The following is a 23,830-nucleotide window of genomic DNA, read 5'->3' on the forward strand; positions in this document are numbered from 1 at the left end:
AGGAAAGTCATTTGACGATAACTTTTAATAAACTTGTTTTAATTAATTATTAATGATATCCATCAATTTTATGAACTTTTCGTGAAATAAAAACAAACTGAAGAATGTCGTTTACGTGTAGCTATTCCGGAATTCAACGATCGTGTCAAATTGAGAGAAAAACGTGAAAATTACAACCCGTGAAATTAATCCCCTATACAGTAATCCAAAAACAGAAGAAAAAATATTAGCCAAAAATTTGAACTGTGAACTAGAAATTTATAGACTAAATAAAATTTAAAAAATTCGGGAGTTTTCTTTACATTTTGGACAACCTGGGTTTCCGATAACAAAAACCGAATTTGTCGATAACAACGTGAACTTTTCAACCGTATTTCCGATAACATCTTGAAATTCAAAAAAATTTAATTTTACCCTCAGGCTAGAGATTTGAGTGATTCTGAAGAAGTCAGATTGCGTACAATAATTAAATGTTATGTAAACAAACACATTTTGAAAATGGAACTATACAGAATAATACATATAGGACAAAAACTTGTGAAATATAGCAAATTTAAAACTTACAGTCTTTCCAGGACCCATTCATACTATAATAAGATATACCGGCGCTTTATTTCGGATCTGTGTTCATTCTTGTACATAAAAAAATCACTATCATTGTTTAATTTTTTATCCCTTCGGTTATAATTCGCAATAATTTACTCACCTGTCAAAACTTGCTATCTACCGAGTATCCGATAACAACCGAGTTGCCGATAACGCGTTGAGCAGTGTGTTACTGCACATTACAGTACAATTTAAATGATATGTTTTGATTTCACACTGAGTGATTGCCCATATAGTGCATATAAAGTATCAGTAAAGAATTTGATATATTTAAAGCTAAAGAAATATAGATTTGGTCATTTACATATCTTGCATTAAAGAAGAAATGACTAATTCCAGGTCCCAGGATTTAGGAGCTGGTACAACGTAAAGTTCACCGATGATTCAGCCGTTTATACGTACATGTACCATCAGCACCTGAAGGACTATTTAAAGGGAGACCTGACCCTTTCTGTTTAAATCATTGTACAGTAATAAATTTAAATAGAAATTAACTTTGTTTTTATCATGTTTTTCTGTTCAATTTAATTTGGCAGAAATGTCACACAAAATTAGAAATTCAAGGGGCAGTAACTCTTTCAGTTTGCATCTTAGATCTATATCCTTTGCACCATTAGATTGCAATTTGAAAGACGTTTTTAGTGATATATAACACTTGGTATAACGGTGAAACTTTAAATTTCTGTCTGTTATACCTACTGAGCCAATGACTGAACTCCTCTTTTGTTGTAGCCGTAACCAACATCAGTCATGTACTTAATATGGGTAACCAGTTTTTCTTCTTCATCTCTGTTGAAGATAGGTGTAAACCCAATTGATACATCAATGGGAACAATTCCCAAAGTTCTGTTTCTTAGAGTGGACTCTGGCACACTATACACCTTTGCTGCTCACTGACATTCCTTCCAAAGTAGCATTGAATGCTTTCTCAAGATTTTCTCGGTTGTATTAATTTCATTTTATTTTTTTTTTTTTAATTTTCCTTGCTGTGTCCTTTAACCAAAAGATAATTACATTATGATAATAGTTTATTTGAAGTCACATATGTAATATCTCTTATGTTTTCTGCGTTCCATACATTTTTGTTAACATGAATAATCATGTGATATATTACCTCATTCTAGAAGTAGGCCCTGAATAAACCAGACGATAACAGAAATGCACTTGTACATTGGCTACTTTTGATGTTTTTTACGATATAGGGTATGCAGACTATTGCTCGTTAAGCTAAAAAAAAGTTTACAATCCAATGTAAATGCTGATTTTTTTTTAGCAGAGATGCGACATTTTGAGTTGTGAAGGGAGAGATATGACAGCAGGGTATCATTAATATTCCCTTAAAATACCTGTCCGCTAGGTGTCGCTTTTCGCACGCAATTTTAAAGGTTAAGGGATACCCCTGTACCATAGAACCACCGGTATCGTAAGAATGGAGTATTAATACTGTATGGAAGGTTCTGAAAGTTATTGTGTTTCTCCAGCGGCCTTCAGTGAGCCTACTTTTTTTTTCGAAAACCAGAGAAACGAACTATAGCGTGCCAAGGGGGTTGCGATCCTTGACACGTGGTACCGATTATCGTCCCATCTGACGGACTTAGAATTTAAAAATTAAAAACAATTAAATTGAAATAACAAAAGGCTAAAAAAAGTATAATCAGTAAAATCTTCTAAAAATCTATTGTTGCAAATATAGTTGAAAGTAATGCAAGCAGTAATTAAGCATTGTTATCAATAACTTCATTAACTTTTGGGCGATCAGAGACTTGGGGATAAACACTAAAATTCCTAGAACAGTCAGACTCTGTGCCTATTGGGGGTGTACTAGTATTTGGTAATGATGGGGAATTGCTGATGATTTTCAGATTTCAGCAGACGTACAACAGTTACTTAATCCAATCTTATTGAAATTTATGTAAATTATACACACCTATGTAGGCCACCCTAATCCAAATTGATTGAGAATCATTTTGTCTGCGTTCACCTACAGGAATTAAAAAATCTTTTACTGCTGAATACTCGGATGGCACCGTGGTTTGATTCTTACGGCTTGGTTTCGAATTTCATTGCACAATGTGGAAACGTGTACTTCGGATGAAACCGATGGGTTTAAGCAGATGTCATGTACAGACAAAGGTCCTGTGTCACATTTGGTGCTACCAGGGGACGTATCGCTCACCTGAGAATCTGCCTAAGTAAAAGCAAAAAATCAGTTCAGTATTGAAAAGTTTAAACATAAGTGGGTTCAGGGGAAGAGGGGGGAGGGGTAGTTGAAAAAACTCAAATCTATACTGCCTACGGATGTATTTAAATTAATATGATTCATAATGGCTTTGTTGTTAATAAGATGAAAAAATTCCTTGATACATGTGTAGCCTTTATATTCCTTTGTATAGCAATGCTCCACTTGAATGGCCCCTGTATTATCCTGACTAGTCATAATTTGAACAAATTAAAATCTGCATTACCTTTTTGATGCTTTTTTATTGTCAATCATGGCTGTATTCTTTTGAAGAATTTTAACGATTTCCCCTATGTAATTCTACGTAAAAGTTCAATCACCCATTGTGGCCCGACTCTACCCTCGGGGTCATAATTTGAACAAAATTGAATCTACATTAGCCGAGGATGCTTCCGTATAAGTATGAAAATCGCGGCTTTGTTGTTCTCGAGAAGAATTCTTTAATTTATCTTTCTTATAACATTGATCTTCCATTATGGTCCCACCCCTACCTCAGGGGTCATGATCTGAACAAACCTGAATCTACAAGAGGATGCTTCAATATAGCTAAGATCAATCATGACTTTGCCGCTCTTGAGAAGATTGTAAAAGATTTTTCCTGTTTTTAATGTTAATCTTTGCTCCCCCATTGTGACCCCACCCTACACACGGGAGTCATAAATAATTTGAACAAACTTGAATCTACATTACCAGAGGATGCTTCCATAAAACTATGATCAATCATGGCTTTGCTGGTCTTGAGAAGAATATTTAAAAGATTTTTTCCAATGTTTTTCTAAGTTAAAATTTGATCCCAAATTGTGGCCCCACCCTAACACTGGGATAATGCCTTGAACAAACTTGAATCTTAACTACTTGAGGATGCTTCCACATGAGTTTCATTTTTCCTGGCCAAGTGAGACTACATTATTAGGTATATAATTGGTACGAATTTGTACGAAATTTGTTTAAAGTATTTAAATATAGAGATTATCAATATAAATATGATCAAGCACATGCAAAGTCTGTTATTTTTCTTTGACAATACGGAAATTACCGTATGCCATCCTAAACTTCTTTACTTAGACATCGTTGATAAAGTGACGATGTTAGGATGGAAGGCCCCTCATCCAATGACTGACCCCTGGATATTCCAGTGGTGGAATCAGGTGCGTAGGAGGATTAAACATCTCATGTTGACCAGTCACGCCCACAGGGCGCACTATGCATTCAAATTCGGTATAAAAACAAAGACATAAAAATTGGTATGTAACAAACCAGCCAAAATATACAAAGATAAATTATATTTGCGAATAAGGTCATTATAACGATCATAGAATTTACGAAATGCCGATTTTATACGAGGTTGTTGAAACCTTGATATATCAACTTATTAGTGAGTAGTATGCCTCGCTTTAAAAATTGATCTCGCCAGAGATCAAACGCATATATGACACGCTCTTGAGAAGCGAATGATAGGAGACACATACACCAGTAGCAGGTGATAGTGGAGTTTCACCCCTCTGATGATAAGAAAAAATGATGCATCGTACCTGGCTAAAGCAATAAGAATTTTTAAATACCAAATGTCAAAAACATTGTACATTATGTAACACAACTAAAAAAAGATATTCTTTTAATTTATTTTATTTCTTTAAATGGAATATATAACTAATTATTGACAACATAATTAGCTAAAGCTATGAGAGCCTCCAATGTCTCTTTTCCAGATGGAATGATCTCCTCTGGAGGCAGAAGAAATCCATATTTTCCAGTATCACGTAACTCTACACCATAGGAGTATTTGATTTTGGCGGCCCCATAAGTCCAGTCGGCGCTGCTGCCACTTGCAACGTCTGGCGAGATAAAATTGTGAATGAAAGACAAATGCGGATGTTACAAAATAAAATTTTTGACACCATGTATTTCAGAACTTACAAATAGTATTGGCAATGCTACCATGCTTGTATTTGGTACCATATACTTTTTCCAATGCTTCTACAGCTAATTGAGATCCCTTGTCCTAAAAATTATAAGCATTTATTCAAGTTTAAAACAAAAAAATGTGCCAACATGTTAAGAACACAATTATCAAACTCAAAAACTCAACTGCTATTGGTCAAAACTCTTTGAAAACGTGCAATATCATTTCCTTTCTTTTTCTGTTAGTATTTCTCATGTAAGAAGAAGGTGCAGTTTGAGCTTTATTGTGCCCTAAAAATTTAATGTTCTGAAAAGGTTATGAAATGGCTTTAACAATAGTTGAGTAGATGAATATGATAAATCATGAAAGAATATGGCATGAAGGAGAATCATTCTGGAAATATGACGTCATTATGTTCCCCAAACGGAGTTTGGGAACATATTGTTTTTACTCGGTTTCTTATTATTATTATTATTCTTTTTTTTCTTCTTTGTTCTCCGGTACTTTTTTGTCCGCGAGTGTTCTCAGAAACTGTTCACCCAACTAAGCTAAAACCTTTTTAGGGTTAATAGGTGTGTAGTGTAGGTGTGCGGAACGAAGGTCATTTTGCGCGCATACGCATGCACGTGCGTGTGCGTGAAATGAGTGAAATGACCGATATACTTAATATCGCTATAACTTTTACATATTTTAATAAAATGATTTGAAACTCATTATATAAAGATATATTAATAGTGTAGATAATATGACACTGTCAAATTAGCACGAACTCACGCGCATGCACATTTCGCTCTGATTGGCTGAAACAAAAATCTCAATATCTTTTCTGTTTTTTGACGAAATGGTATGAAATTGAAAATATAGGCATACTTTAGGACAATATTATTATTATATATAAAAATTGTCATGAAAACACGCGCATGCACGTGCGCTGCAATCTGATTGGCTTAAACTTGAAATGGCTATAACTCCCTTATTTTTCAACCAAACAGGATGGGATTTAGAATATAGACAGATATAATAGACTCCTACAAGAAGGTATGGTCATCATGCACGTACGTGTACGTGCGCTTCGTTCTGATTGGCTGAAACAAAAATCTCAATATCTTTTTTGTTTTTTGACGAAATGCTATGAAATCTAAAATATATATATACTTTAGGATGTACTACAATATGATAAATAACAATTGCCGTGAAAACACGCGCATGCACGTGTGCTGCAATCTTATTGGCTAAAACTGGAAATGGCTATGACTCCCTTGTTTTTCAACCAAACAGGATGGGATTTAGAACATAGACAGACATAAAAGACTCCTACAAGAAGGTATAGTCCTCATGCACGTGCATGCACGTGCAAGCATGTGAAATGAGTAATATTAAAATACACTTAAATGAGTGTATTTCCTAATACTTCTGGATTAATTGATTTGTTATTAAGTATATTAAAATATATATATATATATAGTGTAGACAAGATGATGTGGTCATTACCCACATGCATTCAGACGAGCACGCGTGCAATGCTAAAATTTAAATACATTTTGTATTCTTCTGGGAAAACGTTGTTTAAGTCTAAATTGCATAAAGTGTGTCTAACTTAATAGCGCTTACAGGGAATACGGCACCAAAAGGGAGTTGGGGAGCGTTTGGGGAACATCTGTAACGGTCCCCGTTACAATTAGCCCTAGTTAATTTGGTGCATTTCTAAGTTTAATGCAGAAAAGCCTCAAAATGACTCATTTCTATGCTAATTTTCCTTTAGAAAATAGTGTCTGCCACCGTCGCCCACTTTAATTTTTTGGATATATTATGTAAACTGCTATGAAAAATCACATATCTCAAAATCTTTCTGGGCGACAGTGGCAGAGTATGTTTTCTTAAAGAAAATTCCACTGAAAATTGATGTCTTCTGCAATTTTTAAAGAAAATACGGGAAAATGCACAAGTTAGTGAGGTCACAATTAGCATAAAGGAAGTCATATGAGAAAAACGACTTGTATATTCTACTGGAGGGAAAATATATGATTCAGAAAGAATGAACTTTGATTTCTTATATCAGTTTCATATTTTAGAAAAATATCGGGCTTAATTTGTATTGAAACTGTACCTTCTTCTTTGAGTTGTATATTCTGATCAAAAGAATAACTTAAATATTTCCTAGTTTTGCATTATTGTTCGTAAATTTAAAAAAAAAACTTTAAAATAATTTGAGTTGATACCACCTCAAAGCAATTATCTAATACCTGGTCCTTGAAATCTGGAGGTAGTTTTGTGGTGTATCCCCAAGGACTCATCCAAAGCTGAGCGAAACTATGGAAGTCGATGAATCCCTTCATTCCTTTGGAGTTCTTCATGATAAAGTCTGCTACTCCTTTCACCTCTACTTCAGAGAAGGCTTTTGGACCACAGTACATATCAGAGCAAGGGTCTTTACTTGCTCCCTCCTCTAATAAAAAAACAATATTTCAGTGTTTATGTATACCCATCAATTGCAACTATCTGCATTTAAATTTCATGTCACATCCATAAAAGAATCTTCAGTACAATTTTCAACTGTTTCGTATTTTATTCGAAAGAATTATGAAACACTAATGGTAGCAAAATACTATAGAGCACAAGCAGCACTTGTAGAAATCAAACATTTTGAGACTTCTTGTCAGGTTCCTGATTGCATACTTACTGCACCAATCATAATCCCAGTTTCTATTTGGATCCACCCCAACACATAGACCATGCTTAGAGCGTGTCTTTCTCCAATTACGATTCTGTCGTTATAAATAATAAGTTCCTTCAAACTTTATGTTATAAAACAAAATTATCTGAACATAAAGCATTTTCGAGGATATATTTCATTTTATTCATTTTAAAATCAACCATTCGGATCAAACCAATATAAATTATATATATAATTTTATGATAAATTTACCTTACTCCAGGTATATTCATAGCCATCTACGTTGAATACGGGAAGGATAAACCAATTAAAACTGTCCACCATTTGTTTAATACGTAGATCAGCTGTATATCTATCCAACATCTTTAAAAAATAATTTAAAGTCGTATATGGCGTATTTTTGATAAGTAAAGACTTACTAAGATTACAAAGATCTTTCTATTTTGTTACATTATATAAAGATAAGACTTTCCTGTAAATTACAAAATTTAAATCAATCGCGTTTCATAGATATCCGAGATTTAAAACAATAACCGATTTATTTCCGACTCGGAATTAAATATCAGACACAGTTTAAAGTCAATTTAATTACAGAAACGCGGGAATATTTAAGTTCAAAATCGGCGAAAAATTTTTATTTGAACGTAAATAGCAAACATCACGTAAATCTACACTTAATTTTGTATTTTTATTTTTTTTAGCATATAGTTTTAATATTCTAATAAAACAAAGAACATATATCAGTAGCAAAATTTCCCTCCTGGACCGAGAATGCCCTGTTTGAGATAAAGAAAGCACATTCATGACAAATACAAATTCAAAGAAATTTTTCGCAATTTGATTGATCTATGTCCCTTTCGAGAATCTTTCACTCATACAGAGAAGTTAATATATACCAGTGAAAGGCTTCAAAATTTGACCATAGCTCGGCACTCAGGGCCATTGAATATTTAGGGTTCTTCGTCGCGCAAACGTAGACCGTGACACAGGGTCTCGGTTTTCTGGGGGTCTCATGCGAGGGTCCTTTGGCATTTTGCAGCTTAGAAATGAAATCTTACTTGACCAGCCATAAACAGCACAGTGGCAGGTGAAATCCACTCCCTTGAATGAATACCCCCTTCGATGAAGAAGCCTGGTTTGCTTTTTCCGTCACCGGTTGAAATCTATATATTAAGCAATATAATGTGTGTTTCTAGAGTATACGTTACTTTATATATGATTATGCGAAACTTTAGATTTGCTAAGAAATTTATAGTTATAAGCGAACCAAAATTAATATAACATATTAAATGAAAATGGAGAAACATAGAAATAACCTTTATTCCGCGGATTGTGCGTCCTTCGTAAGACTTTGTGACTTCAAACACTGAGGTTATATTAGGGTGAAACTTCGTAACATTGTCAATCCAATTGTTGACCTAAAACACAACAATATCCAAATTAAGTAATTTTGACAATTCACCCCTACAAATGTGTTCGGAACCTGATGAGTTCAGAGTAGCCCTGGCAGTCGCTCTGGCGAGAGTTAACGAGACTACAGCGAGATAGGGTAAATTATTCACGGAAATGTGGCTAGGAAGGGACTAGCACGTGGAGACATAGTAAACAGAAAAGTTATGTTGCGTTTTAGTTTTCACCACCCTATAATATCATTCTCTAGAAATTTACTCCAATCGATCTCTCTTGAATTCATTCAAATATCGTCGTGTACCCTAAATTCGTCCCCAAACTTCTCGAGACCAGCACGTTTCGAACTAGGTATCGATTACGTCATTTTTGATTGTTATGACTAGTGAACACAATGATGCAACTTTTTCAGCAATTATTTTTCAGAATTTGCAGTTTAAACTAGTTTGAAACTTAAATAAAATAAAAATACTTAAAATATCTGATTTTTCATGAGGTCCCTTTTTATTGAAAGTGTACACGGCATTTAATTCCCCAAAATTACTTCCAGATCAAATATTCCTTCATTTTATTATTTTATACCTGTCATTGTATTGAATTAGGTGCATGGGCTTTTAATTTAAGAATTTTATAAAAAGAAATTAACGCTAAAAAATCTTAAGGATCCTATACACTTTCCACCTACGATATTGACGTTACCTGTGTTTGGTTGACGTTCTATGCGGCCATGCGGGTATCCGTAATTATTTCAGGGGAAAAAATCTATAAGTCATCACTGCAAATGATAGTCTCCACAAAAATCAAAGATTTTAACAGTCACTTTAATTAACAGCTGTGAATGCTTCCAACAACAAAAATTCTGTTGGTACTACAAATTAAAACAATGTATACTGTGCTGCTGATTTTCCCTTTTCTTGTGTGTGTGTTTTGTTTTTATACCGTTTAATATAATCGAGATTTTTCTATACAGGAATATGTTATTGAGACCGCAAATAAATAAAAACCAAATATATTATATCAAAAATATTTCCCATACATAAGAATTTATTATACCAGCTCCTTAAAAAAAATCAATCTTACAACATGACCAAGCATTGATGATCACATTGTTTGAATAGATCTACAATTGACCTTGCCCAGCCGCCAGTCTTCATCACCCCCCCCCCCCCCGCCCTTGTTTGCAAAAAAGTCGGCATAATTTATAAGTGATCAAGAAATCAAGAAGAAAATATTTTATTTCTACAAAGCAAGAATTTATTTTATTGAACATTCCGAACAGTCGTTTTATTGAGCCGACCAAAAAAAGTATTTTTGTCACAATTTTTACCAGTTTGACAGGTGCTACGTCACGTGCATTGAAGCATAACTAATCCGGGCGTCTACTGGGTCGAACTTCACGATATAATCAAGTAAAATAAGATCTTTTCTACGAACTCTTTTATTTTTCATCTACTGCAGAGCTATTAGATGATAATTTTTTTTTCTCCTGTAACGTGAATATTTCACACATTATTTTAATAATTAGGTGATCAATTCAAGTCTACGCATTGAATAATAGTACTCCTATTGGTTTTTTTTTTCAGATTGTGCCAGAATTGCACTGTTCAAATATTTTGATTTTCTATCGGTTTTTGCAAGTAAGGTCAATGAATTTTGGAAAATCTAAAATAAAACATTGTATAATTTGCATATCAGGTAATTTGATGAGCACACATGACATCGTTGACAATGTTAATCTGAAAGCACGTTCGTGTTTTTTTTTTTTATTTCGTTAAAGAAAACGGAGTCGGTAATAGCGAAAGCAATTTAATGTTCTTAAATTGATAAATAAAAAATTAAAATTAACAATTAAAATTTACAATTTTTATTTTAATGATTTTCCAACCCTTTTTTAATCACAAATCACGGGAAAACAAATAGAACAATCTTCTGCGGCCGTTTTATGTCTGAAGGACGAAAATAGGGTATGGGTGATATTCTTAAGTGTAAAAGTTTGATTTTGTAGAAGAGTTCTAAAAATCTTGTGAAGAGTGGTAAGAAAAAATAATTTTTAACATTTAATTAGCAATTCCATTCTATAACTAGCACTGAAGTTTGTTTATCAATTTGCACGCGCTCGTTGTTACTATGACGTCAAATGTCGTAAGGGGACGATTTATGGGTACACAAGGATATAAGTATTCTATATTCTCTATGTTACAATGTTCCGCTGTCATGATTTAAAGCTTCTTTCTGGACAAATATTTTTGCATGGGAACCGGGACTATACTTTTTGGCGTGATTAGCAAATGAGGCACCAATGTGACTTTCACTGACAAATCAGCTGAATGAGAATTGCATTATGGGTTACTACAAATACAACAGGAATTTTACGCTTGATAAATTCCTTTATTGTACTATCGGTGAATACAATTGTCAGGTGGATTCCTTGGCCAAAACACGCGATCACGTGTACACTTATGTACATTTAAATGCATACCAGAAGCTGCTCGTTTTCCCTACTCTTGAAGTGCTGGTGTTCTGAACTTGACTCTAACTACGGATGCATTTTATTGAACATACATGTATTTAACTAGTTAACAGCAAATTAAAAACGCCCGTGACATCTTTCATAGTTTCTAATCTTTGCATTTTGTTCATGAGAACATTTTGTTTTATTTTGCACTCCATTGACATGATCATAGATTGACCTGAACCACGTGTTCGAAGTAATAGTATGTAATAATGTATTTGGTGTCAAAGTATTCGATCAACAATAATATAATTATTGGTCAGTTACTCGTGGTTAGATGCGCATTATTGCATTAATAACAATTTCCACATAAGGCAAACAGAGGTTTGTCAGTTCAGATTATATTACACTTTTTTTACCAGCGTATCGGTCGCTAGTGAGCTCTAATTTTTGCCGTAAACTATGATAAGATATAATGTTATTTACCACCCCCTTCCCCCTTCAGCCACCCTTTTCTGTTGAAAATCATGAAAGTCTTTCAGAAAGGTCTGGAAACACATTTTTCACAGGACATGTTTATAAAAGAAACAGACTAGAGCAATTTCCTGTGTACTGCCAATTTTATTTATAAAACCAGTTCTACCCTATAACCTTAAAATAGGTAAACCTAAACCACGTGTCTTGAATTTAAATCACAATAACAATAGTAGGGGTGAATTGATAAATACCATTTGTACCGATTTGCTTTTTCGTCACATACACTGGAAATAAACAATCTCAAATATATGTTTCAATGCAAGTAGATATCATAATCATGCCTTATCTTTGACAAATTCAATGTCTATCAAAGCTAAATACCTGTAGTAGTCATTTTAAAAAAAATCAAATTTTAATGTTTTATACAATAAATGTATGGTGCAAGTCAGAATCCGCCTAAAAATCTTTTTTCCACGGTGAGCAATAATCATTTATCTCAGTGAGACTTATAGCCCTTATCAATGTCAATGAACCTAAATTCTACCACAATTATTCAAAACATCAAAGGAAACCGCCGTACATTATTCTCCAATAAATCACGAACGTCATCAAAAAATTATCAGATCAGAAACACGTATCAAATCTGAACAATTCAAATGCATTTTTGGCTGTAGAATGTAATACTTGTTTAGACCGCATCGATGTGTCGTCTTTTGCAATATAAACACAGTAAATTGCATCAAGTTGCTGATGAATGTCGGTTTTTAAAGCTAAGCGGGGCTATTCCACGGACCTCCCTACACATTAAACAACGTGATTTTAGCAGTAAAACAGGAACATGAATTTGTTATTGTATATTCATTCTGACTGATCAATACATATAACGAACAAATTTGTAATCTAAAAAGGCTATTTTTAATGTAACGAAAGCGCAAATCGTCTGCATTCTATACACAGGTAAGCAAACAAATTTGATCTCTGGTGTTAAATGGAACAGCGTAATCGAGACATGGTGACCTAATTCGTTTCTCTATAGAGGAAACGATCAGCCGTATTAATCGTTTCTGGTAGAATAGAAATAACGTCCTTGTTGTCGTGAATGATGCAGAATAACCTCCTCGGTCTCGAAATGTTGTTTGAAATATAAAAGCCTCGGCTAACGCCTCGGCTTTATCTTTCAAACAACATTTCTCGACCTCGGAGGTTATTCTGCAACATTCACGAAAACGCGGACTTTATTTCTTAATTAAATAATGTAAACTAAAGGATCTTTTTCTAACCTACAAGAACATAAAAATGTACCTCATCTAGTGTATGGTATTTGCCGTAATTAAACACTTCAGCAGTTTCTTTGACTTCTTTGTTCTTTCGTTCTTGTTCTGATATTAATTTTTGCACATCTCGTATCAATAACTCAGATCGAAATCCAAGTTCCGTCAATGTTTGGTTTAATTTGAAGAAGTGTTCTGGAGAAATTTGAATGTCTGCACTTTGACCAACAAAACCAGGAAATCGCCATACGTCTATCTATATGAACAAAAAGGGATTACTAGCATTCGTTTGAAGTCTTATCTATTTATAAAATCAATGTGTATTCCCCGATTCAAAGGAAAAAATTTTTCGAACATTTCTTAAGTTGCAGTACTTCTATACAAAACTAGTAATTGGTGAGAAGGATATTGTAAAAAAGCATGGAGAAAATAGGGATTATTAACAATACATGTGTGTACTATTAGAAATGCATGCACACACCTCAAGCTGGCTATTTCTCAGTAGCTGTTTTAACGCTAGAAGCTGCTTCTCAGACTTAGGAATGACTCGCAAAACTGAAAAACTATCAACAAATGCAGCGTATTAAGACGAAGTCTAATTAAAATTTCATCGATATGTAGATGTATATTTTTTAAAAACCATCCTTTCATACTTTACGTATATATCTCAGTTGATTATGCCCTTACTTTGGTACATTTTTTATGCCCCTGGATCAAAAGATCCCGGGGTATATTGTTTTTGTCCTGTCTGTCTGTTTGTCTCTCTGTCTGTTTTTAACTTTAACCTAATCCATTGAGTGGATGGGACTTTGGCATTCATATTTCACAGGTGTATTTCTTGTGACAAGACCTTTCCTTGGATGCCAAAAAATTTGACCCCTTGACCTTGAACTCGGAGTTTGACCTACTTTTACAAAACATACCACACTTAAACTTGGCCATGAACAGTTGGAGCTAGGGCTTTCCTCCTTCTCATGTGTATTCATTGTGACAAAATACTTTCAGATGGTATGAATATTTATGAACATCTTTTGACCTTGACCTAAGAGTTTGACCCACTTTTTAAAAACATTAACCTTGGTCATGACGTTTGAACAGTTAGAACTAGGGCTTCCATATTTCACAAGTGTATTCCTTATAACATGACCTTCCTTTGGATACCAACACTTTTGATCTTCACTTTGAGTTTGACATACATTTGAAATAATTCAACCCTCGCGATTACATGTAGATAGAATGTTCTATCGTTAAAATGATATTGTCCTACGGACCCGGTTTAACGATAGAATTCGTTCCGTGTATTCGTAATGTAGCAGAAAGAAACACGGGCGATAACTCGCATAGTGCATTTACTAGGAACAATCTAGAGAGTTCCGAATATAAACATAGCAGGTAATTTGAATCGAGAGAAAAACGTTGAGAAAATTAATTGGATTTTCGTATTTATATGGATTATTTTTAGGGATAAAAGGCATAAGCAATCTCAAGAAGGTTTGTTTTGATTATTTTGGTAGTTATTCCCAGTGCAAATCATTTTATATTCTTCAAAATCGTTTCGGAGCGGATCCGCTCCGATTTGCTACATTGCAAGTATATGGGACGTATTCTAACTGTGGTGAGGGCCTGTACCGAGACACAGTTAGATTATTCTAACTAGATTACATGTAGCTGTCATACGGGGGCATCAGTGTTTCACGAACACTTGTTTTTTCTCTGACCTTGGAGTCAGATCTACTGTTTAAAAAGCTAGTTCTAGCCATGACTTTTGAGTGGTTCGTGCAAAGCCTCTATATTTAGATGTACAAACCCATCAAATCTCGCCTTCTCAGCTGGGCTAGTTTTCCACAGCAAAAGGAAGATGGCCAGAAACTTTAGAATCATTCCTCTGCAAAAACAATGGATGTAAACTTTGGAATTCAGTTTTTAAAAATAAACGCCTTTTTAACTCTTTAGCAGTCTTACATGCTACATATACTGTGTAAAGTTCTATGCAGTACAGAGATCTACACTACTTAGGATTACAAATGAATGTATACCGGGCCACCAAAACAACACTGGGCTTCAGACTCGGGAATATAAAACTATTAACATTTTCATACCACTCAGAGAAAGAAAACTTACAATGCTATATATAGAAAATGTATGGCATGGTCAAGACGTTAACTTTATTATTACATCTTACTTAAATTTTACTCCTTTTTCTTTGCCGCGAAAAACATATTATAAAAGTCATTAATGATGATGATTTCTTACCTATTTGTGTGATTTTATCGACTGATCAGTTTGATTTTCAGATGCAATGTAGAATATGTATAGGTCTCGGTATCTGTTTAATTAGGTCAGTCACGGGACTGGGTAGATGAGGAGAGATAGATCAAGAAAAATAGGAGACAATCTAATCTTATAGATGGTAGTCACTTTAATTTCTATATTTTAAACAAGCATGAGTTAGATTTTGACTTGTCATAAGACTATCGTTACCTACTGATAAAGGTGATAACACTGCACGTGAAAAAATATTTACTAAGTTAACGATAAAATAAATGTTTTTTAAATTTTCGGGAAATCTATAGCAGCTTTGGAAAATTGTTTTTAAATAATACACTAGTAATGATAAAAAAATCTACCTAAATTGTAAAAAAAAAAAATGCAGTTATGATACTTGAAATATTTTTTAAGGAAGTTAAAAAGATTTTTTTAAAGATGGAAGCTATTTTTCCAAACGTCAAGAGGATAAGAGAAGCGTTAAAAATTTTGGATTATTTTTTAAAAAATTTCCTCGATGTATTTTAATAAATGATTTTTTGGTCATCATTATTTATGCTATAAGAATCAGTTTGTTGACAGAGCCTTTTTTTTAATGCCTACTCTTCGTCTAAGCATACATGTATGTCCTTGCTCGTAAGGACACTGAAAACAAATTTTTGATGTGTCAGGCTTATGGTTTCATTTTTTTCAAATTTATTATAATACAATACTCTCAAGTATTCCTCTTTTCATTGCAAAGTCGAAAGAAACTCCAAATTAACTGGAAAAATTTATTGAATTCAATCATCTATACATGCTTGATCTTTGATTAAGGGTTATTAAATATAAGCTCTCCTCTGCATAATTCAATGAAAAGTTTTTTTTACTTTATTTTCTTTCAAGGTAATTTATTTGTTTTTATGCAATCTATTCAGTGACACATAATTCTTTAAACAAGTACGGAAAACTGTGCGCATTCTTTCCATATTGACTAAAGGTTATCCTGTAGTCTGATCCCGATCTTGTAATTTGTTTAGATTGACAATGATGATAATCAATCTACATGGAGTGGATAATAATGACATTGGATTCGAATTTTAATTAGCTAATTGATCCAGTAAAACACTAACGGTATTACAGGTAAGAACTTTTTTAAACCTTTCCCCCAAATATTTACATTTTTGTGTACAAAAATATCTACCTGAAGGTTCACATAAAATAGAACTCTAGCACATTAGGTATAACGTTACCTTTATCACGTGAACCTATTTGAGTGTTATACTGATAACATTTTCCATTAAAGTTTACTAAGCTGAGGAAGAAAATCGTTATGTATTTCATAGTATTTCACATTGACCCTGCATAACCGCCTACTGAAGCATTATTTTTGGCTTCCTTTATTGATATGTATGTAAATTGTACAATCTCCATCATGCCACCTTTTAATAGTGATAGCTAAAATGACAGTCTAACAAAAAAGAGTGAAATTAAGCTATTCCCTTAATGTCTCTATACCTATACTGGAAAAAATATTCAGCTGATCGAAATTCGAAATTCCAATACTAAAAGATAATTCATTGCGTGAAAAATTGTATGAGCAATTTGTAACTTTAATGTTTTAATAAAGACAGCAAAACCAGAGCAAATATAGGAGTATGATTCCGCCATCTTTAAAAAAAGTTTGCTCCCCTGACCCGACTCTGGATGAAAAAAAATGGCGTAGGTAAGGACATTCTACTAATTATAAAGCACTTGCAAATGTGAAATTGAAATGGAAATTAACTTGAGAAAAAATTCGGAATGAATGAAAAATATTGGAGGTAAAATAATATAGTTTTGGGTCATTTTCAAAACAAGAGGCCCATGGGCCACATCGCTCACCTGAGCAATGTGGATAGGAAAAAAGCAGAAATCAGTTTATGGTTGAAAAGTTTAAACCCAGTAGTGGTCTAAACCAATCCTTAAAAGGGAAATGGTATGATTTAAAAATATTGAACAAACTTGAATCTTCACTAACTAAGGATGCATGCATATTTCTTTGATTACCTGTGGTTTTATTGCCCTTCACATTTTAACTTACATTGTGGCCCCGCCCTATACCCCAAGGGGTCATGACTTGAACAAAATTGAATCTACACTACCCAAGAATGCTTCCATATGAACAGGACTAATCATAGCTTTGCGTTTCTTGAAAAGAATTTTAAAGATTTTTTCTACATGTTTCTATGTAAAACTTGGATTCCATGTTGTGGCCCCACCCTACCCCTTGGGGTCATGATTTGAACAAAAATTGAATGTCCACTGCCTGAGGATGCTTCTATAAAAATATGATCATTCATGCCTTTGCTATTCTTGAGAAGAAGATTTTTAAAGAACTTTTACTATATATTTCTATGTAACACTTTGATCGGCCATTTTGGCCCCGCCCTACCCCCAGGGGTCATGATTTGAACAAACTTGAATTTACATTACTTGAGGATGCTTCACTATAAGTTTCATCTTTCCTGGCACAGTGGTTCTTGAGAAGAAGATTTCTAAAGAATTTTCCTATATATTTCTATGTAACACTTTGATCGGCAATTGTGGCCCCGCCCAACACCCGGGGGTCATGATTTGAACAAACTTGAATTTACACTAGTTGAAGATGCTTCCCTTTAAGTTTCATCTTTCCTGGCACAGCGATTCTTGAGAAGAAGATTTTTAAAGAATTTTCCGATATATTTCTATGTAACACTTTGATTGGCCATTGTGGCCCCGCCCAACCCCCGGGGGTTATGATTTGAACAAACTTGAATCTACACTAGTTGAGGATGCTTCCCTATAAGTTTCATCTTTCCTGGCACCATGGTTCTTGAAAAGATTTTTAAAGAATTTTCCTATGTATTTCTATGTAAAACTTTGATCGGCCATTTTGGCCCCGCCCTACCCCCAGGGGTTATGATTTGAACAAACTTGAATTTACACTAGTTCAGGATGCTTCCCTATAAGTTTCATCTTTCCTGGCACAGTGGTTCTTGAGAAGAAGATTTTTAAAGAATTTTCCTAGGTATTTTTATGTAAAGCTTTGATCGGCCATTTTGGCTCCGCCCTACCCCCAGGGGTCATGATTTGAACAAACTTGAATTTACACTAGTTCCGGATGCTTCCCTATAAGTTTCATCTTTCCTGGCACAGTGGTTCTTGAGAAGAAGATTTTTAAAGAATTTTCTTAGGTATTTTTATGTAAAACTTTGATCGGCCATTTTGGCCCCGCCCTACCCCCAGGGGTCATGATTTGAACAAACTTGAATTTACACTAGTTGAGGATGCTTCCCTATAAGTTTCATCTTTCCTGGCACAGTGGTTCTTGAGAAGAAGATTTTTAAAGAATTTTCCTATGTATTTCTATGTAAAACTTTGATCGGCCATTTTGGCCCCGCCCTACCCCCAGGGGTCATGAGTTGAACAAACTTGAATCTACACTACCCGAGGATGCTTCCCTTTAAGTTTCATCTTTCCTGGCACAGTGGCTCTTGAGAAGAAGATTTTTAAAACATACCATCAAATTTTCATTATTTCTTAATTATCTCCCCTTGAATAAGGGCGTGGCCCTTCATTTGAATAAACTTGAATCCCCTTGACCTAAGGATACTTTGTGCCAAGTTTGGTTGAAATTGGCCCAGTGGTTCTTGAGAAGAAGTCGAAAATGTGAAAAGTTTACAACGACGACGACGACGACTACGACGACAACAACGACAGACAACGGACAAATTTTGATCAGAAAAGCTCACTTGAGCCTTTGGCTCAGGTGAGCTAAAAAGTCCATTTTTTGAATGACATATTTTTGAAAAATGAAAGTGGTTTTCCAATGATTATTTCAACTTTATTTGAATAATACAGTAATAAACTACTAAAATCCACTGCATTGCATAAAAGAAAATATTTCTTTTAAAAAATATTGACATTTTATCTTAGTCATTTAAACTTTAATGTCCTTCCTGTTACTTTCATAAAAAGAGCTGTAAAACTCTATTTCAAAATTTTCATCAAATAATCTTTTGTATATCGTTAAAAAATGAAAAAAAAAATCATTGAATGCCGAGATGTCTGACATTCATCTAATATATGAGCGTTTAAAAGCATGTCAAACTACCATATACCAAACAGAAGCAAAATCTACGGGTTTCTCTTCATGAAAAGCCTTATTGCAGAATGTTTATATGCTATAGTTGAAAAAAAACATTCTTGTACATTATTTTTGTGATTAGAATAAACAATTACAGAAAGTTATTTAAACATGTGCTCTGCCAAAGCAATTTAAACTAGGAAAATATACTGGTAACAGTAAGGACTCGGGTAACAGGAAGGACAAAACAGTAACAGGATGGACCAAACAGTGTAACAGGATGGACAATCAAATCTACATTTTAAATAAAAATTGACTTTTTTTAACTTTATTGTTTAAGAAAAGAGAAAGAAATGTAGAATAAAAACATAATTTTGTCAAATCTGGCAAATTCGAGACAATAAAAGACATTTATGTCCATCCTGTTACAAAATTTAATTGTGAAGTGCTATTAAAATATTTATCACTTCAATTTTTGTTTATTAAAGGTACTCTATGCTGTTGCAAAACTAAGAATTTTTCATAATTTTAAGAAAAACAAATGATAAAACTTAAATAGGTATATAAATACCAGGATAATTTTCCCCTCCTGTTACAATTTCTGTCCATTCTGTTACAAGAGTGCATGTTTAAGTTATAATGGCACTATTTGAAGCACAAACAAATTTCAATATGATTTATAAAGTTTTTTAACATGTGTTATTAAACTTATATTACTTAGAAAAATAAAAGTAATTGTTTTTATTGTTAAAACTCAAGATATGAAGACCAATTTTCCTTACTGTTACCATATTAATGGTAACAGGAATGACAGTAACAGGATGGACATTTCTCATATAAATCACCAGTTAGTTAGTATAACGTACTCTTTTTGCATCATTGAGACATTGAAACCATTTCTTTGTAACTTAGTTAATCTAATTGTTCTAGCAGAATAAACAATTTAAAGAGTACTTGCATAATATGAAGGTAACAGATAAGACGTATTTTAATTATACTCTACAAATAAGACAAAATTATCGACCTTTGAACCCTTTCTTTACTCACTTTCAAATCATGGCGCTCATAAACTTGAAACAACAGAAATGATGATATAATGTGGATCATGAAAACAGTTCCTAGGAAAGTGAGATAACTTTTATTTTCACATTTTCTTTTTGGTAACAGGAATGACATAAACTTGTAGGACATGTCACTTCCTGAATGTTAAATGCACAATACTAGTATTTAGTGGGCGGCATAAGTAAAACAATCATACTAAATTAATCTGCAAATGAATTCAATTAATATGAGGTGCAAAATTTGTACATATCTTCACAGGGTAATATTTTCCCCATCATTTAACTAAGCACGTTATAAAAGTTTTGTTGAAGTGACATGATTTTACTGTTAAATTTTACTCAGAATGCATAGAATATTTTTTATAAAACACATGGGAGATGATCATAAAATAACTTGTAAGCTGTATGACCATGTATATTAACCAATGGGGAAAAATTTCACTCTTAGAATGTTTTTCCTATTATTCTGATCAAAAGACAAAAAAGTGAACTTTTTTTGAAATGCATCCTTTTGGTTGGGTCGTTTTTAGTCAGTCGGTCGCGATCGTGAGTCGTCATCGCCATGTTTGTGTGTTACATGTATGTAGGGTGAAAAACTAGATTCCTGATGACATGTGAACTTCTCATATGACATATGACACCGTTGCTCTTTAGAAAATGGCACGCTATCTAACTTGTTTTTTTTTTCATTTCAGCTATTCAATAGCTATCCCAACACTGATATCGTCATAAAATGTGACAAAAGCTTTCGTTCAAACAGTTGTGAAATCTTACTTTTTTTTCAGAAAGAAAAAAACGCATCATGTCAGAAGAGGAAACTAAAAGTCTTCTTCACGGAAAGGCAATACAAACTACTATTTCACCCATGCATATATCATGGCGTCATTATATGACTGGACCAATTTTATTCATCCATCTATTTGCTTTCATTCTGGCGTATGGTACCTCAGGACTTTATGTGCCTCAATATATATCGAGAAAACTGTATCCTGCGCGAATAATGCCTGTCTCAACAGGTTCAATTTGCATTATTAATGAAACAGAAATATCACCCGAAAGCGAGACTATTCAGAAAGAGGCTGCCTCGTTCGGGATTTACACAGCTCTATTATCAGGGATACCCGCTGTCATCTCCAACATGTTACTTGGAGCTTTCAGCGACCGTTTTGGACGAAAATTTCTGTTTCTGACACCAACAATAGGTCAAGTGATAAGCAAAACAATAATTTTATTTTGTGTATATTATCAGATTGATATTAATTACATTTTAATAGGTAGTGCAATCGAAGGTTTCACAGGAGGTTATTTAGCACTTTTAATGGCATCGTTTTCCTATATTGCTGACATCACAGAGAACAACAAGCAGCGGTCAGTTGCCATTACTTTTCTCGAGATAGCAGTTGGTGTAGGTGTAGTATTGGGAAGATTTTCCACGGGATATTTCATCAAGGTCACGAACTATGTTTGGCCAATATTTACAGCTTGCTGTATTTATGCTGTATTAGTAATTCTAATAATTTCTGTCTTACCGGAAACCAGGATACCAGTTACGGAATATAGAGCCACTCAGAAATCGTGTTTGAATTATGTAACAACCATCTTTTCTTTTTACATCTCAGAAAGCAACAAGGGAGATAGATGGAAATATAACATATGTATTCTCATTTTCTTTACCACTGGTATAACTGTGGTGGGAAAATCTAGTGTAGATTTACTGTACCAGATTAGTCAGCCCTTTTGCTGGGATTCAGTGAAAGTGGGATTGTATGGTGCGCTTTCAAGTTTGTTTCAAAACGTTATATGTATGGGGATGATAAAAATCCTCCATCTTTGTCTCAGCGATGAAGGAGTATCAATTCTTGGGTCTGTCTCTGGAATATCTGGATTTTTGATTACAGCTTTAGCTTCCACGGATCTTATGTTATACATAGGTAAATGATTAATAATACTATGTAAAATTTAAGAGAGTGTTCTCTTAATATTTCCAAAAAGTTCCACGATTTACATATATGCTATGTCTACAATATTTTCAAAACGATATATCATTAAATTATAGCTGCGATTGTTGGAGGTGGTACGGTTTTAACTCTTCCAATGGTTCGTGCAATCATGTCGAGAATGACGTCACCAGACAAGCAAGGTCATATTTTTGTTCAAATACATCTACACACACACACACACACACACCCTCACACACATATATATATATACTAAAGCATTCCTTTATTATCCAGGAAATATACAATATCTCAAGTAAAAGTAATATTTAACGAATGATATTAAATGTAATATTTAACGAATGATCTATTACAGGAGCCCTTTTTGGTGGGATATCAGCGGTTGAAACAACTTGTGGTATCTTGGGAAGTCTGTTTTATAACACCGTCTATTCTCATACAGTCGCTTTCTTCAGAGGGACAGTGTACATATTGATGGCCAGCTGTGTTTTAGTTTCGCTTCTTCTTCTTTTGTAAGTCTACTGAGTATTACATAACTAAAGTTGACTGAATAATTATAGTTGTTACTAAATATTTTTAGCTCACCTGAGCTGAAGGCTCCAGTGAGATTTTCTGACCACAACTTCTAGTTGTCTTACCTGTCAGTCTGTAAACTTTTCACATTTTCAACTTCTAATAAACCACTGGGTCAATTACAGCAAACCTTTTCACAAGGTATATTGGAGAATTCTAGTTGTTTTTTTTTTTTTTCAAATGAAGGGACATAATCATGAAAATGTGAGCAAATATTGACATCAGTTAAAATCTTCTCGAGAACTAAGGAATTTATGTTGGAGCATCCTCAAATTTGTTAAATTATGACCCTTGTGGGTATCTTCTCAAAAACAGCAAAGCCATGAAAAGTACGGAAGTATCTTCAGGTGGGTAGAGTTATATTTTTCAAAACTGGCACCGCGGAGGTACATGTAGGGTGGGGTCACAACTGATGATAAGAATTTTACAAGGAATAATGTTCTCTCAAGAACAGAAAAGTGATCATTCATATTCATTTAAAAAACATACCAAGGTAGTGTATACTAAAATTTCTGCAAATCATGACCCTTGGGCTAAATTGGGTACTCGACGTTTTAAACAGGAAAACGTTAAAATCTTTTAAAGTCTTCTTCACGAAAATACAAACCACTTTCAGTCATATTATTGTAAAAAGCATCCTAAATTTATGCCGATTCAAATTTGTATAATCCATGACCCTAACTATATTCTTGCCTTTGCGTATCCTATATCCACAGGCAAGCGATTTGGTCCACGGGGCTTTTATTTTTTCCAGAATATTTACCATTTGCTCACGACGAACACAGATTCACAAAACGGTGACCCAAGTGGATGTGCAAGAAGAAAATGACACTTTGCCAAACAACTTGAATAATTAA

General features: G+C 33.9%; 2 protein-coding genes across 3 annotated transcripts; one reads left to right on the forward strand and one right to left on the reverse strand.

Annotated features, from left to right (window-relative positions):
• Positions 1-4,480: 4,480 nt before the first annotated feature.
• LOC134241490 (carboxypeptidase B-like) lies at positions 4,481-23,027 on the reverse strand. Of its 2 annotated transcripts, none has more exons than XM_062723533.1 (11): positions 23,024-23,027; positions 14,837-14,912; positions 13,511-13,592; positions 13,061-13,285; positions 8,739-8,840; positions 8,481-8,585; positions 7,675-7,785; positions 7,429-7,513; positions 6,992-7,194; positions 4,763-4,847; positions 4,481-4,680 (listed from the first exon to the last, which is right to left on the reverse strand). In XM_062723533.1, exons 2-11 carry the CDS (start codon positions 14,908-14,910, stop codon positions 4,496-4,498), a joined length of 1,257 nt encoding a protein of 418 aa, XP_062579517.1. In that variant the 5' UTR covers positions 14,911-14,912; positions 23,024-23,027; the 3' UTR covers positions 4,481-4,495. The 2 variants fall into 2 exon arrangements, with proteins under 2 accessions (XP_062579517.1, XP_062579516.1); XM_062723532.1 differs by lacking the exon at positions 23,024-23,027 and adding an exon at positions 15,283-15,333 and having other exon boundaries at positions 14,837-14,914.
• On the forward strand, positions 16,275-23,830 carry LOC134241495 (lysosomal proton-coupled steroid conjugate and bile acid symporter SLC46A3-like). Its single transcript, XM_062723537.1, has 5 exons — positions 16,275-16,416; positions 21,228-22,373; positions 22,499-22,582; positions 22,756-22,912; positions 23,728-23,830. The coding sequence occupies exons 2-5, from the start codon at positions 21,245-21,247 to the stop codon at positions 23,828-23,830; spliced, it is 1,473 nt and encodes a 490-aa protein (XP_062579521.1). The 5' UTR covers positions 16,275-16,416; positions 21,228-21,244.

The sequence above is a fragment of the Saccostrea cucullata genome, unplaced genomic scaffold (genome assembly GCF_032062105.1).
Source record: "Saccostrea cucullata isolate Sc308-1 unplaced genomic scaffold, CSIRO_AGI_Scuc_v1 ctg6040, whole genome shotgun sequence".
In the NCBI taxonomy this organism is placed as follows: Eukaryota; Metazoa; Mollusca; class Bivalvia; order Ostreida; family Ostreidae; genus Saccostrea; species Saccostrea cuccullata.

What these genes read in the sequence shown, in the direction of transcription:
- LOC134241490 (XM_062723533.1), bottom strand. Translation starts at nt 14,910, where the DNA reads ATGATTCTAAAGTTTCTGGCCATCTTCCTTTTGCTGTGGAAAACTAGC. An exon ending in AATACCATACACTAGATGAG is followed by an intron (nt 8,841 to 13,060) that starts GTACATTTTTAT and finishes GTTGTGTTTTAG; the next exon opens with GTCAACAATTGGATTGACAA. An exon ending in TAGCATTGCCAATACTATTT is followed by an intron (nt 4,681 to 4,762) that starts GTAAGTTCTGAA and finishes TTATCTCGCCAG; the next exon opens with ACGTTGCAAGTGGCAGCAGC.
- LOC134241495 (XM_062723537.1), top strand. Translation starts at nt 21,245, where the DNA reads ATGTCAGAAGAGGAAACTAAAAGTCTTCTTCACGGAAAGGCAATACAA. An exon ending in GGATCTTATGTTATACATAG is followed by an intron (nt 22,374 to 22,498) that starts GTAAATGATTAA and finishes ATTAAATTATAG; the next exon opens with CTGCGATTGTTGGAGGTGGT. An exon ending in GACGTCACCAGACAAGCAAG is followed by an intron (nt 22,583 to 22,755) that starts GTCATATTTTTG and finishes GATCTATTACAG; the next exon opens with GAGCCCTTTTTGGTGGGATA.